At 41.4% G+C, this 16,438-nt stretch overlaps 1 protein-coding gene across 1 annotated transcript; it reads right to left on the bottom strand.

Annotated features, from left to right (window-relative positions):
- Positions 1 to 5,619: 5,619 nt before the first annotated feature.
- Positions 5,620 to 13,495, bottom strand: eef1e1 (eukaryotic translation elongation factor 1 epsilon 1). The gene is made up of 4 exons (XM_084340379.1): positions 13,375 to 13,495; positions 12,535 to 12,732; positions 9,874 to 9,969; positions 5,620 to 7,586 (listed from the first exon to the last, which is right to left on the bottom strand). The coding sequence occupies exons 1-4, from the start codon at positions 13,456 to 13,458 to the stop codon at positions 7,443 to 7,445; spliced, it is 522 nt and encodes a 173-aa protein (XP_084196505.1). The 5' UTR covers positions 13,459 to 13,495; the 3' UTR covers positions 5,620 to 7,442.
- Positions 13,496 to 16,438: the final 2,943 nt, after the last annotated feature.

Here is a 16,438-nt window from a genome sequence, read left to right as displayed (position 1 = left end):
GGCTGTGTCTTGCAGGAGGTAGAGAGAATAAAAACAACTTCAGAAGTTCTGCTGGCATCAATGCATACATATGGTAAAGTGGTATTTGCAGATTCACAATAGTGATAGAAAAGCCTCTGAGCCATAGTCTGAGGTAAGCAATCGAACAGATGTCGGATTCGGTTGTTCAAATAATGATGTACTACTCCACAGATGGTGATGAAAGAGAAGAACAGAGTATACATACATCCATAAGCTAGGCATGTGCCTAATGAAACGCTAAAGTATAATTCTATTTTATTACAGTCTTATTTTCTCCGCTTTGGCCATAATTTTTATAGGTTATGATAACAGTTATTGCACCAAGTTGATTGCTGAGAGCTGTGAACAATAATAGAAGTCAGACAGGGCAAGAAATGAGAGGTCAGAGGATTAGACAGGCTGTAAACAAGCCAAAAGTTCAGCCAGACTTTATTTCACAGTAAAATAGAGGCAGTTGTAATTGTTAAGGTTAGGCAAAAAAAGGCCAAGGCGCTAAGGCAGGCAGGAAGACGTGACAAAAAGTGACCTGTCTTCATTTTATTCATGCCACTGAGAGTAGCCAGAATTCAACTTTAATCACATGAGGTGCAGTAACGAAAACTGCATCGGATATCACCTGCTGATATCACCACCACAACACTAGACGGATGCATCGCACGTAATCAGGCCATACTTTGTTTTAATTATATTCCCCATGACAACTGTGTTTACTTTGCTTGGTGAGCAGAAGGTGTGCTTTGGATATGGCTTCGCCAGCTGTGTGTTACTGAAAGGAGAAAATAACAGAGACCCTTTTTTTTTCACGTGCTGCATGTCATTTTCACTCTCAACAATCCCGAATGGCATCCAGACTTATTGGAGCTGGGGTCCCCGCAGTATCCCCATGGAATCTAGTTACATTTCTGAGGTAGCTCCAGAGCCTACGCCCGTAGCTGCCACTCATGCAGGTACATCCTAACCCCTTAATGAATAGAAATGGGGCTAAACATGTAACGTAACAACATCTGGCAGACGAGCCTTTGTTGTCTCCTCCAAATATGTTTAACTAACCAGACTTCTTTTAAGCGATGTCAGCGCATTTCCACATTTTAGCAGCTCCTTTAATATTTGCCTTACTAAGGCTGTCAGATAATCCCCTAACATGACAGTTAATCTCCTAGATGTGGTCTGACACACCTCAAGAGGACCAACCAGCTGAATACTCCTCGCCTCCCCTTCTCATTACAGTGGCTGCTAAAAAAATGCAAAACATACAAAAGGCATTCTCGAGAGCCAGGGTTGGGTTTGTCCTTTTTGGGCTACTGTAGTAACACAGCAGTGAAACATGACGGACTCCATAGAGGAGGATCCTCTCCTTCTGTAGATATAAGAGGCTCATTCTGAGGTAACAAAAACACGAAAAATCGTAAATATTATATTCCAGTTCTGCCCTTAAATCCTACACGCTGTACCTTTAATATGGTTCTTTCTGAGCATCAACACGATTAATTGTAACCAAGAATAGTGTGTATTTGCTTAAAGGATGAACCTTCACGTATTAACATTTCTTTATAAAGATATTAAGTTATAGAAGTTGTATAAAGTGGAGAAAGCAAATCTCTTCTTCACGTCTACAGGAATAACTTTACAGCAAGAACATGTTGTGAACAACACATGCCCCCCCCCCCTCCTCCCTCCTTGCGTCCGTCATAGCTGCGTCCTTGCTCATACACTCATGTAATTGCAACAGACAATCAGATGCCATCTTTATGGGCGCATGGTACAACTGTCACAAAGTGTAAGAGCACGATGGAGCGCGGTCGATAAGTCCTGTCAAAAGAGCTTACGACACGCTAACGCTCCCCTCACCACCACGCGGTGTTGATTGTTCCACTGAATCAGTCAGCGAGAGACGAGGGAGTCCTCCTGCTCTTAGCAGATGTCGCGGCCGATGCGTTTCCCTCTCTCTGATGTTGTTAATAAGAATTAATGAAGGGTGGTGGCGGCTGCGTGGCTGTTTGTTGCTGCGTGGGTGGAGGGGACGACTGTCCTTCTTTTATGTTAAGTTAACGCAAGGTGACAAAGGTGTTGGGAGAGGATGAGGAGGTGACATGGGTAAAGCCTGAACGTTTGACTCTTTTCCCTCATCATGAAGAGACAGCAGTGACCCCTGCTCCTGCAACTTTTGGCTCACTTCGGATCAGTGACTGCTGATTTTGGTAGTCCATCTCGCCGACAAAATCTGCTTTCCATGGACACTTAACTTTGTGTATTTGTGTTACTGGAGGCTAAACTCGTCAGCTCAACAGCTCTTTAAAGACAGCTCTTTAGGCATATCAGATTTTGACCATTAATACAGCAGCAAGCAACTATTTGTTATGTAAATATTTAATGGTTTAATGAACCGAATTCACACTGCAGCCATTTTCCTTTGACGTAACACTCAGGGTGGGAACATCAAATGCTGGGAAAATGATTATTTGTCACCATTTCACAGCTTCCCAAGTGATCAGCAACAACAAAACGATGACAGTGAAAATCTGTGGGGCCATATTTCAGGTTAAAACAACACATTTGATAAGTTATCAGCAAATGTTAGCATCCAAACACTTCCAAGCTAACATTAGCATTGGATTACATTCTTCCGGGCTTAAATAAATGTGTCCAAGACGTGCGTGGATATTTTAGAATTAACAGTAGTTGAATGCTAAAGTTAGCTGTGGTCTAAAAGTTAGCAGATATGTTGTTAAACCTTTAAATGTGGCCCTATGTCCCCGAAATGTCGGATGCCCTTCTTTCATAGGACCTCCAACCATAGCCATACAACATCTGAGTTTTCCACCCTGAGCGTGGCATCGAGTTTCTATGCTATTTTTCTTTCACAATCACAATCGTTTTCAACATGGCCGCTGGGTAAGAAACTTTGTACTAAAATATGCTCCTGAAACATTTTGACATGAGAAATAATGAAGTGACAGAATCCTATTTCATATCTGAAATCATATTTAATCATATTTGATTAACACTACCTAACGCTGCAGTTTGACATGAGCCAGCGTTTCAAAGCAGGACGCAGAATGGTCATAAACCTTCCTCTTATTCTCCAGTAACAGAATGTCACATATTTCATTATTTAATGGATTTTTTAGCCTTTATTTGAAAATTGACAGTGGTAGGTGACAAATGATGACGCACAACGAGAATCCCCGCTAACTGCAGGTCACAATGCGAGACTGGTTTAGTAAAGTCTTGGTCGCAATCTGGGTCAGAGTGTATGAAACTACACTTGTGTTGATCGGTGTATTCTGCGTTGTTTAATGCCATATTTTGACTGCTTTAGTTTGTAATTGCTCGCCACTGTCAGAATCTTTACACGGGCTGTCTTTAAATTGTTAATCAGCAATAGTGTCGAGAACGTTCACTGTTTTGAATTGACACTAAATATTTCTTATGTTTCTCTTTAAACATCTTTATTTATTTCTTCTAATCCTGACTCTGTGATGCTCAGATGACTTGCTGATGTGGTACAGGAAACAGGGCCACCTAGGTGCATGGCCTCTTTGGCAGTGATGTAATATGATGCCAATTAATTATGTGTATAATTATTCATTCACTATTATCAGGAGTGTTATGTGTATTCCTGGGTCCTGTACTTACATGGGGCCTGTCTTTAATGCATCTCTGTATATTATTTTTAACTTAATTAAAAAAGTTGTCTGGGGCAGCCCTTAATCAAAGTGTTTATGGGCCTTGGCAGCACTGATACCTCTGGTTTCTGCAGATGCAGCAAGTCTCTCTGAAGTCTGTGCTGTAGGAGTCATTAATAAGGAATGTATGGACCCATGAAATATCATCTTTCTCATTTCTGTGGAAGTTCAAGTACGTTGCTAAAACCACCCTAGTTAAATATTCTTATTAAATAACTTTTCACAGCTTATTTCACCTCTGCCCTCCTTTTCTCTGCTGGAGAGAGACAGAGAGAGGCACATCTCCCTGCCACAGCTCCATGATGAGAGATGAAGTCATCAGTAAAAACTGATGATAACCCTACCTTATTAGACCTTTGACCTCTCCCTCACCAGGCGGCGGAGTGAGGTCAGCGGTCAATAAGGCTGCCGCAGGCCGAGGGCACAGCTGGTAAAGTGGGTGGGTCTTGAGTGTTCAGGTTGGAGGGCCACCCCTGCAGTGTGCTGCTCCCCTCGCCTTCAGAAGTCAGTGGGAAGGTCGTCTCTAATTGGTGCCTCTGTCCCGGTTACCTGCTGTGGCCTCGTCGCCGCGCCTGTGCTTTGACTGCACTCAGGTTTGATCAGGGAGGACTCTGACTGTGAGGCCCAACCACACCAGCATTTTGAGATTCTGCCAACAGTCAGCACAAAGCCACATAAGGACGGAGTGGTTTCAGAACGACTGGCTCATCATCGTTTTGTGTTCTACAGTCGTAATAGTAACCCTGTATAATACCCATCATTAATAAATGTTAAATCTGTATTTATTTAAACTTTAGTTCACTGTTAACAATAGAGCATTTAATTTTTTTTTGGTAGTGGTGAAATAACTTTCAACTAAAGTTTCATTAACTATACATTTACCATTTATTTGTTTATTATGACGTGTTACCGCTGTGATCATTCTTGAACACTTTGGAGAATATCAAACTTTGAACCAGAGGATGATTGAAATAAATCGACATCAAATAGACAAAAAGTTGACAATCTAATAAAAAATAATTCAGCCACTGGATACGCTAGCTGTTATTATCATTTTATCTGAGTCTAGGTCACTTTTATCAGTTTAATTTCCATCTTTTAAGTTTTTTCAATTCAGATCTTTCTTTTAAAAAAAACTGTTGCTGTCTTCTATTAAGGCCATTTTGGTTGTTGTCAACTATTTCTATTTACTTTTTTATTGATTGTATTTTATCTTAACATTTACTGTATCGATATTCTGCCTTCCACCGTCCAAGCCAATGATATCATGTGTAATGTCAGTGGTATTGAACTCTCTCTTAATCTGGCTCTTATAATTTGGCTTTACCTAACAAAAAATGTTGCTTTGCCAATCTAACAGGCTAAAGAGCTCCATGGTTTGTCATATACCTGTTTAACAGAATCTTTTCATGGGCACAATAAGGGGCGTATCATTCCTTTACACTCAACTTTTTCGCTCCCTGGCATCCATAACAATAAAGGTTTTATCTTTGCTTTTGGTCTGTAGCCATGGCATCATCACAAACATGTGAATCCAGAACAATCTGTCCAGCTGCAACTTATGTGGGCAAAGCTTCATTATTTACACCTCACAACTAGGGTCATGTCTGATGCTGCGCATTCAAGACAGCATTCCAACCAAACTTTAACAAAACCGAGAGCACAAGGCCTTCTTTAATGGTAGACCACATCATAAACGGCCCAGACTAGTCACAAGGCTCGCTCAAATGACTGCGAGCTGTTTTTATCCTTCACATCTTCTTCACAGCACTTTGCCGCAAACACTCAGCGAGCCTTTCTTTACGCAGCCTCACTGAACGGCGGCTCTGTCTTCTGGCTCGTTTACGCAAAACGAATTCTGGGAGAATGCGACGAGAACACAGTGAAAAAAGATCTGCAGAGAGGTCAGGGGTCATGAGCTGCGAATCCCTTTGATTTATTGGCACGGGGGTGAACATCATGGTTACATCAGATGACATAAAGCAGCAGACGTAAAGATACGTAGAGCCTGTTAGGGTGGAGGAAATTAAACATAAGGCAGACATGGGAGCATTTTTACAGAATAAGACAACAAGGAAGAAGAGAAGCATTGAGGCAAACATGAAACTGAGTGTTTATAGAGTTCAGTATTTGTGCTCAAAGACTTTAGTGTGTACAAGTAACGCTTTGATTTATACACCAGCAAAAGCCTTGAAAATTGGAATTTGATCAATAACAGCTGACTGAATAGACATTTCTCTCATCCCACCACACGTTCAGACCGTTCTTTGTCTATTTATAATTACCATTTAACATAATGTGAGTTTACAGGTTCTGCCACCACCGCCACGACTAAACCTGTTAATAGTGCTAACAGCAAACATCCAGCCAGCAGCAGTAAGGCTTTCAGACGCGCGGATCATTGTTCACATGTCACAAAAAGATCCCTCGGCCTCTGGGTGCTCTTTTTCTCTCTCTCCGTGGTCCCTCTCTCTCCAGTAGCCCCCCGTGGGAGCGTGAGGGTTGAAATGACACACAGTGGCTGACTGTCGCCCACGGGCCTGGGTTCTGGCCTTGGCTGGCTGGATCTGTGTGGCAGCTGGTGAGCCCGCTGCCCTCTCTGTGGCCTGCAGCATCAACAGTGGTGGTAGTGGGACTGATTGGAGCCTCACTCTGATCTCTGACTCTGGGGCTGACGCTCAACTGCTCGCTGCTGCCCACACGACTGGTGGTGAGGAAGTGGGACAGAGAGCGGGGATGTAATCAGGAACACACACACACATCGAGAGAAACTAAACTGTCCAGTGAAATGGCTGAGAGTTGCATGTGAAAAACATAAACACCAGGGTCCTGATATGGCTGTAAGCTGAGAGAGGCCAATTCATCAGGGCAGAGAGATGGCAGAACGATGTGGACTCAGCATTGACTGTGGTCATTATGGGGTTAGGATTTTTGAATAGGCGACCACATTTATTTTGACAAACTGCTGCTGAAAATGCATTGATATGGCATGAAGGAAGCTGCGTTTCCTCAGGACATAATGTACCGCCAGTTAAATAACATCTTATTAAGTCTTCTTTGAACCTGTAATACTTGTCGTGGCATATTCGAGGCTCAGATTACACAAAGAATCACCATTTAACCACCATTTATAAATAGAAACACCTTTTCAACAAGCTAGCAGCACTTCCCTTCAATGCAACCCATACAGCATTCCCTTTGAAAACAACTTTACAAACTTCTGAAAGTCAAACACAAATATCCAACCGAAAAACATAAAGGACAGACGTAATTCTCACAATTGAGCTCCCTAGTAACAGAATAAGGGTTAAGACACCAAACTTCTCTTGAATAAAGCTTGCAGGGTTGAATGACCAGAAATTCATGCTTCCTCTCCCAAAACTTGAGCCGATTGGTACTGAACAATATAATGATTAAAAACAGACTTTAACTGGATTTTTTTTTAGCAAGGAATCAGGTTCAGAAGCTCATATTCATACTAAGGTTTTAGTGTTTTTGCTCTTTACAGATTTTCCCACAACAGCAAACAGACAGTGTTCAGGTATGTGACCAGGACTGAACATAAAAGGCAGGAATCATGATCCGAAAAAACTGAAATAAAAGGAGATCTTGGGTAGAAGTGAGGAGACATCCTTAAATTGTGATGATGATGGTGATGATTTCACCAAGTAATTTGCCCATACGACAGATGAGATTGTGACGAGTCGGGCTGGGTGGGTTGGGTGGAGTCAGGTCTCAGTGGTGTCTGCCGGTGTAAATTCTGTTCCTGAGCACGGCTACGGGAGGGAGGTGGTGTCGGATTCCGGGGTAGTGCTGTATGTGGTCGAACCATCGTGTCACGTTTACATACTGCTCCTTCTCCTGGATGGCCAAGTCCACCTGGCGGAGAGAGGAGAAGGTGAGGTCAACACTGGTTAGTCAGTTTTATAAAGTATATTTTATTACATGCTGTTGTGCATTTAGATTTTATGTAGTCAAACAATGCTTAGTCGATTAAGTGATTATTTGATCAAAAGAAAATACATTTTCATTTTACATTTTATAGACTAAACAATTAATTGATTAATCATGAACATAATCTGCAGATTAATCGACATTGAAAATAATTGTAAATTATAGCTGCAGTATTCACAGAGTTCAGTTAATGCAGGTTATTTTATAGGAGATTTGTCTAAAGAGATTATCTGTCTTCAAAGCAATTTTTATGAAAGAAATGCAGACAGGGATATTTCAATTATACACAACTTTGCTTATTTTGTTCTGACTTTTTTTTCTCATTATTTTTAGACAAAAACTGGATAATTATACTTTTTAAAATTTTCTCCAGGACATTAAAAACCGAGATGGAAAATTCCTCTCCAGTCATACCGATCAGAACTGATAACTTGTGATGCCATTAAGATCACAAGTTAACAGTTTTTATAGGTTCACAATTTTGTATGATCACAAGCCAAAAAGCCTGGAAAAAAAAGCCTGGAAACCCCTGATTTAGACAGATTTTCATCAAATATAAAAAGTGACCAAAAAACAGAGATAAGAAAATTAGCTGGAAGGAAGAAATGATTCCTCTTATTGTGAACTTTTGAAGCTTTGCTCGCTGGAAGGTTTACTCCCCTTCAATTTTTCAAATCAGGAACTGAAGATGGCAGTGACAAATGTTAGTTAATCATGGCCTCTGAACTGATGACAACAACTGCTCAGGTCTGAGGAAAGCCCCTCTGTGGAGCTCTGCCCGAGTTGCTCGGACTCTCATTACGACAAATGCCGCACAAGTGTTCTAGTAACTGCCCGTGATTGACAAGTTTGTGTCGAACAAACACACTTTCCTGTTACTGCACAACGCAGGTGGCGAAGCATAATACTGAAATGCATCAGGATGTCCTTGGAAAAAATCTTATTAGCTGTGTGCTTTTTCACCATCTAATTAACTGAAATGTGGAAATCCCCCACACAGACAACAGTCAAGCCCAAAACCATTCTAGCATCAGTCAGGTTTAATGTTTGTGTAATGTTGTTTTCCATGAATTGAACATCAGGACAGGCTGTGGTTAAGGGTTGGGCTGGCTGACCCCTTGTCCCCGAGGTTAAAAACCACACTGATTGCAAACCAAAGTGACGCTCCTCTGCCTGGTGGCGGGGGGCAACCTTCCATCTCCGCCACAACCACTGACATCTCTCAACATGTGATCCCCCCCCTCCCCTCCATCTCATGCCGTCTCTCCCATTTCTGAACTCACTTTTTTGGAATCCTTGAAGGCATAACAAACTTACTTGTCCTGGTCTGAGGCTAAAGACTTCACTTTGTGCCACATCACTTTATTTCACTGAAGAGAAGTGAGAATGTGTTTATAACCCGTGTGTTTATTGCCAACTTGTTCTTCGTGCCCTTTGGCCAAATGACTGGTCTAATTGTGTGTTATGCACTGTGACAAATTTCTTATTAAAGTTGTGGTTTGACTGAAGTGAGCACTGATAGGGAGGGAAAAGGATGGATGAAGGGATGAAGGAATGGACGAATGAGTGAGTCTCTGGTTAATCATGGTGAGAACAAGGCAAGGCAAATCAATCACATTTACCCCTGAACATGCAATCTTTGAAAAACTGAGGAAAATCCTAAAGTTATTTTCAAAAGTTCATTCATAGTTACATAAATCTTTAAATGTGGCCTTGGAGTTCACCTAAATTAGTGAAGGTTTAACTGAACACTCTAAAAATCATATTGCATAGATAGAAATTAGTAGAAAATTTTTCTTTTTTTAAAGTCACAGGTTTTGAAACTGCAACCCTGATCCTAACCTAATGTAAGGATTTAATGTTTTTTAACCCAAAACCTACGATTAACTAATCCAAACTAGAACTGCAATGGTTAATCGATGATTAGTAAACTATTGAATTGAATTGATTTACCTGTTTCAATATTTCCTTCTATTTATACACAAAGCAACTCATCTATTAATCGAGAAAATAATAGAACCATTAATTGACAATGAAAATAACTGTTCGTTCAACCCTAAACAAAACCACTAAGTATCCCCAAAATTCCTTTCACTAAGTTGAAACTTACTTTACGTTTTAGCGACACATTACAGTTTAAGTGATTATAAGCGCTAAAAAAGTCTGAATCTTGACACCTGAAGGAGCAGCAGTGAGAGAAAATGTGACTTACTATGAGCGGATGGATTCCATAGTACATGAAAGTATCAGCTATGGTGAGCTGGTTCCCAGCCAGGTAGACCTTGTCTTGCAGGTAGAGGTTGAGGTCCTGCAAGAATAATTTCCACAACATAAAAAGCTTTGCAATGCAAATGAGGCTGTTAATTTATGCTTTATGGAATGTATTCCCATGTAAACACACTTGTCTTCACATGGCAGATGAATACATTATACATTAGGGGAGAAAATTATGTTAATGTGAATAACTAATGAAGCCTCCTTGAAGAGAGGAGGTGGTGTTTTTGGTCCTATTGTGACTAATGCTGCATTTCACGAAAGTTTGTTGTGGATTTATTGTAAATACGCTTTTATGCTGATGTTGAAAAACAAACTTAAACAAAACAAAATTTCTTTTTTTAGAAAAACAATTTTCCTCTCTTGATGGAGGCATGACAGCAGGTTCGTTAACCTATATATCTGTGGGTGCGTGAGGTACACGAGTCTGGATCCTAGCTTGCATGCGTGTGTGCTACGTGGCTAGGAATAATATGTAACCTGAGGGGGTATAGCATCTCTCCCCATGACTGGCGACTTAGCACAGATGCTGTACAAAACAGACTATTTGTTTACTCCGCAACCAAATGACTCCAGCTCTCGCCTGCAAATCTAATGAAGCCGTCCTAAACTTGAGCATCGTCATGCGTATTCCTCAGTCCATGTCTGTGTGCAAAGTCGTGCATGGAAGTGCTGGTCCCAGGGGAAAAGACCATCTTTAGCACTTGTACATTGTGCGAAGGGAACACTCCACGCACACAGAGCATCTTGGGGGCAAATGGAGTTATTGTGCGGCAAGAGTGGGTGATGCCAAACAAGGCATGAAGACTGCAGACTTCCTCCCCTTCTACAATCAGATCCTTGCTTTTCTTAGCCTACAGCCATGGAGCTGAAGCCCAGTCGAGCATCAGAGGAGAGGCAGCTCCCCTGCCACCCCCACCCAACACATGGACCTCCAGACCGGGGTCCTTCTCTACCTACCCCCGCCTTAACCGTGCACCCATAACTGTGACCAATCATTGATACCTTCAGATAAAACATTGCTGGGAGAGTCTGCAACAGAATTTTAACAGAGTGCTGTTGTGTAATGACAGAGTTAGGGCAAACACTTTCAAAAATTAAAAAATGTGAAAAAATGTATGAGAATTTGTGTTTTTTATGCCCTCTGGGTGGGTCATGTACGGGCCGGAAAAGCACAGCTGTTCATTTTTACATTAGAATGGAACTAATAAGCAAGAATACCACAAAATATTTCTAAATTATTTTTGTAGTTCATTGCATGTCTTTGTGCCCATTTCTTTCTACGTATAGGTACTCAAGAGACCATTTATCATTGTTGCCTTTCTACATATTTGACTCTGACGTTACGGCTAGTAAAAAAACAAATTCTGCTGGCCCTAAGCACACTGTTGATGAACTCTTGATACTGTAATATCAGAATACTGTTAACGCTTGAGGACATCTCAAATTAATGAATGTTTTCTACCTGTCACATTAATGATGCACAGATTTTTGTCAAAAACAAACAGCCGTCTGAAGGAAGAAATCATTAAACCTGTAATGCTGCACATGGACTTCAAGATTTTGGTGCTCTCTGTTGAGAAAGAAAAAGTGAGGACTGATCCCGACATAATTGGCATTTGCTTCACACAACCAATGATAGTAGTCTGTCTGTGGCGGAGAAAGTCATCCAGCGCCGTTCTAATTTTCGACATGCATCTAACTTTGGGTTCAGGGCCAAATTGGCCTTGCTTGTCTGTCATCACATTACATGAGTGACAAGATGTTCACTTCAGAAACAAGTCTCAGCTTGAAAAACTATGAATTTCTTATTTGCATCCCGGGGTGAGAAAGTTTAAGAACTCCTGCAGTTGACAGTTTTTGTCTCTGGACAATTTAATGTGAGATGACTGGTGTGCTTGAGAGAGAAGTGTTAAGGACAGAGATAAAGCAGCAGGACAGGACAGGAGGCCACCGGGGACCACAGCAGAGCTGCTCAGGGCGACTTCCTTCTGTAAGTGGCACCATTAAAATATTTAAGAGGCCTGTCCAGATAGCATGCTGCCACACAGCATGACTCCTCAGCCATGCCACAACAGTGTGTCACGCTGAGAAGAGCGCACACACACACACACACACACACACACACACACACACACACACACACACACACACACACAAACACTTCACGCTGACACAACAGTGCCAAGAGGCGCCCAGCGTCCAGAAGACCAGTGGCTGGTGATCCATTTCACGCTGACTGGCGTCAGGCACATTAAAGCATTTTTCTCTGTCATGTGGGGCCATGTCACTGAAGGGCCATACATCAGTCTGTATTCCTGTCGCTTGTGCCTTAACAAGACAAACACACACACATGCACAGTGGCCTAGCTGGTGGGCAGAGACGGCGAATGTGAGAAAAACTGAGATGCCGTGGCGCCTCTCAAAGGTAGAGAATGAAAACACAAAAACGCAAAAAGAAAACTGAATCAACACAATTGACTGCGTTCAAATCTGGGGGAATCGTGAGTACAGACACAGTTAAGTCTACAGACACAAAACAACAGCAATTTGGAAGAACAAGACTTCAAAGCTTTCTCTTGAATATCCGCATCTTTACCTTCAGGATGGTCTTGATGTCTTCCTTTGTGCAGCCGTCCAGCTTGGTGACTCTGTGCTCCAGCCACTGCTGCACCACAGCCCTGCTCTCTGCAGAGTCACCCAGCAGCTCCGGGCGCTTGGCCTCTTTGACCAGGTGACAGGCGATGGTCACCAGCCCCACCAGTGGAGAACCATTATTACTCTGTAGCACAGGTACCTGCATGGAGAGGTGAGGCAGGGGGAGCGCAGTGAGTTGGATTTCATTTCAGACATGCTTTTCACCTTCTTAAAGACTGACTGAACACATTTGTGATACATATTGTTGGCTTTGAGGGAGTGTCTCATATGCACAGTGATATCAACATGTCACTTGATAACGCAGATTAATGAAATGAGGCTGAGTGTGTGGGTTAACATCAACCTTTCCTTAAAGATTAAGCTGTTTTCTCTCATCACTACTTCTGGTGCAAGTCATGTCACAGTCCTGCAGTATAACTCTACAGCAGGCAGTGACAGCTCACGCCTCCTCTCACTTTACATGTGTGGGCATGCGCAAAGCAAGGAGCTATTTCTATTGTGCTGAGCTGTGGATATCAGACAGCTGGCCTTAAATGTTGCTGCCTGAGTGCTCTTTAAATATCAGCCTACCAGATGTAAAACATCCCTGACTATCAACTGATAACACGAGGCAGAAATGGCGCAGAGCCTAATGTAACACTATCAACACACATGACCAGCGTGTTAGCATTATCTAGCTAGCTACTGTGTGCTAATTTCAATAGCTTACAGGCTTCTTATATAATTAAAACAGCGGTTTAAAGTCAACAGTGGACGCCACTAACGTGTCCGGTCATGTCACCTTTTTATCCCCCTGTGTGCTGTACTTGTTCGGCTTTTTCAATCCTAAAAATTTCTCCAGCGATGATAGCTCCCGGAGCGCCATGTTTCCGACTGTCGGAGGGGAAGTGCAGCGTGCGTGTGACCCGATTGGGTGAAACTGTCTAGTCCCGCCCACTACGTTTTGACTGACTGTAGAGTCAACCAATAACAGCACAGCATGCGAGTCTTTCATCACATTGCATCAGTGAATGAGACGTCGATCCGTTCAAATAAAATAAAATAAAATAAAATAAAATTAAATTAAATTAAATTAAAAATATGGTATATAAAAAAAATCGATAGTGGGTAAAACTCACAAAACGGAAACATATCAATGAAACAGAAATAAAAAATAATAATATAATTAACAATTATATTAAAAATGTATTCTTTTTTTAAATTGATATATATATATATATATATAACATATATAATATGAGTTATTAATAATAGGGACCATCGATCACAATGTGTAATGTCCAGGATGTAGAAGTGTGTTAGTGCACATTTTGTATACAGAAAAAAGCAGAAATTAAACCTTTAATCTAAAGCAAAACTACAATAAACTGCAAACAAATAACACAATTTATCTACCTCAAAGCCACACTGGAAGTCATGCTCACTCATGTCGGCTAAAATATTAGAAAGGGCTGTAATGGATGGCAGATAAGTTATGAATGATATATATGAGTGTAAAAAACAAACAGGCACAATTCTGAAGTGATTTGATGGGCTAGACTGATGTTTGACCACATGCCAAGATAAATATAACTTATTTAATTTGACTTCACCAAATGCACACACAAACACACACTGCAATCTATCAGGATAGTGTGCTGTTATTGAATATGAGCATATCCCAGCATTCCTTAGGTGGGCTCAACTCTGTAATCCAACCCCCCAGCAGCATGGGATGAACTGATCAAAACCGAACGTTATGCAATCCTGCCAGTTCCTAGTAACATGTCTGTTTTCTCAGAACCTCCCCATGAGGATTTGTGCTTAAATGGAATCAAAATGACAGTGGAAAGTCTGGAGTTTCAGTCTGAAGTCCTGCAGCAAATTTTCCCTGTCCTGTCTGCCTGTCTGTCTGTCTGTCTCTGCGGTGTGTCCTGGCTGTGACATTGTGTGTGTCGCGTCTGTTTGGATTTGCACTGTGCCTCTTCGATTCCTCCATAATGAAATGTCACCTGTCAGTCAAAAGTGGGCTTATTAACTCTATACTGTCCAAGTATGTGTGTATTCGTGACACCATAGAGAGTGACAGTCGGGCTGAGGTGTCGCACTACAAGCTTTCTCTCCATCCGCAGCGGTCCCACTTCGTAACAGTTTCACCTGGATGACAAGGCTCGAGGTGATGTCTGCAGAAATACAAATCAAAGTCATATTTTGGATTTTTATTGACCTTCTTCAGACTGCAATAAAATGTACAAGAGATGGAGGGTAAGGGAGACAGAGGCTGGGGAGTCCAAACTGAAGCCCACTGTGACTACTTTGTACTGCAGTGTATAAGGGCTACATTTACTTTGAGTGACTGGGCAGATTCATGGCATGGTAGAGTTCAGATCTGTAAATACATTTAGGGAGACGGCAATTTAAAAACACTGCTTTACAACTGAAAGTCAAATTTTGCTCAAGTTATACTAAGTATACATACATTAGTTGATTATTAGTGATGCTTTAACTTAAAAGTACAGTATACAGTAGCGTTTTCAAGTACATCAGCTCAGTTCTGTAGTTGAGTAAATGTGCTAAAAGTACATTTCTGAAAGTTACTTTCCACCACTGGATTAGTGCATGGGAACACACTGTTCATAGGGGAACCCCTTGGTGCATGTGACAAAATGCGAGGGAAAACAAACTGGAAATCTGCTTCAGGGAGTCATCAACCGCTTAATTGGAGGAGATAATTTTCAATCCCGCACAACACAAAAGGCCTTTTTTCCCATAGCAGACGATCTGATTTGCCATAGTAGGAAAAGCACAAGAAACAGTAATTTAATTAACAAGGGTTCTGTTTTATGTGACAGTGAGTCATTAATTTTGTTATGTACACCTGGGGTTTTCCTCCACTGTGACAGGTCAAAGTGTCCTCCATGAAAAAAGGCCTTTGAGGGCCAACAGCAAGATCGATGTATACATAATGTTTTTCCATTTATCCATATTTGCCCCTTTTTATTCGCACTTTTGTGGGTCATTTTTTTCCCTACAACAAGGAAACGGCAAATGCGATGTTCTTTTTTCAGATCAGCTGAACAAGTAGGCTGCAGAAAATACAAATAGGTCAACTAAAATTATCAACAGAATGTGAAGCGATAACTAAATCAATTTTGACACATTTGACTCAAAGACGTCTATGTTTTATGATAAAGAGATATCTACTAGTGTTAGCATGCTAACCAGCTAGCCCCGGGCCTGAAAACCTCCTTCTCCCGGTGGCCCAAAGCAAGCTCCTCCTCCACACACTCTGGTAGTCCAGCTAGCTGCACGGCTAACTGAGCTAACAAGCTAGCAGTAGCTACAGTCATGGATTCATGAAAAGAATACAGTCAGCAGCAGTTAGTAGTTAATCTGGTGATAGTCTGCCCCTATTTGTTGAGAGCATGAATCCAATTCTTTCATATTGTGCCTTTAAGGTTTATGGTATTCCAGATTACATGATGAATTTCCAGCCCTATCAGGCTTTTTATTAAACTTTAACTTAAACATTATCTCGATTATAAATATCAGCTCACTGGACAACATCATAAGATAACTATGAAGAGTTTAATGTTGAGTGTGACTTGATTCTCATACAGGCAGCAGTTGCGCTTCAAGTGATCTGCTTTCATTGATGTTTATTGCCTTGCACATACCCACATATCCACATCTTTCCCTGTCACCGTGTGTGCTTAATATAAGAGAACAGATGATATTTTTAAACCCAATTTGTTGAGAAAAAGCTGTCCGGGAAAGCAAATTAATTATAAGAATGAGTACGCAGACTATCACAAATGATTAGATGCCATGAAACAAGGTAAGGCTAATTCTTCCTTTTTTCCCCC

Source organism: Pagrus pagrus (genome assembly GCF_965226575.1).
Source record: "Pagrus pagrus genome assembly, chromosome: 20".
NCBI classification, from domain to species: domain Eukaryota; kingdom Metazoa; phylum Chordata; class Actinopteri; order Spariformes; family Sparidae; genus Pagrus; species Pagrus pagrus.
This window is presented reverse-complemented; position numbering and strand designations above follow the sequence as displayed.

What these genes read in the sequence shown, in the direction of transcription:
- eef1e1 (XM_084340379.1), bottom strand. Translation starts at nt 13,458, where the DNA reads ATGGCGCTCCGGGAGCTATCATCGCTGGAGAAATTTTTAGGATTGAAA. An exon ending in GCACACAGGGGGATAAAAAG is followed by an intron (nt 12,733 to 13,374) that starts GTGACATGACCG and finishes CTCTCCATGCAG; the next exon opens with GTACCTGTGCTACAGAGTAA. An exon ending in ATGGAATCCATCCGCTCATA is followed by an intron (nt 7,587 to 9,873) that starts GTAAGTCACATT and finishes TCTCTCCGCCAG; the next exon opens with GTGGACTTGGCCATCCAGGA.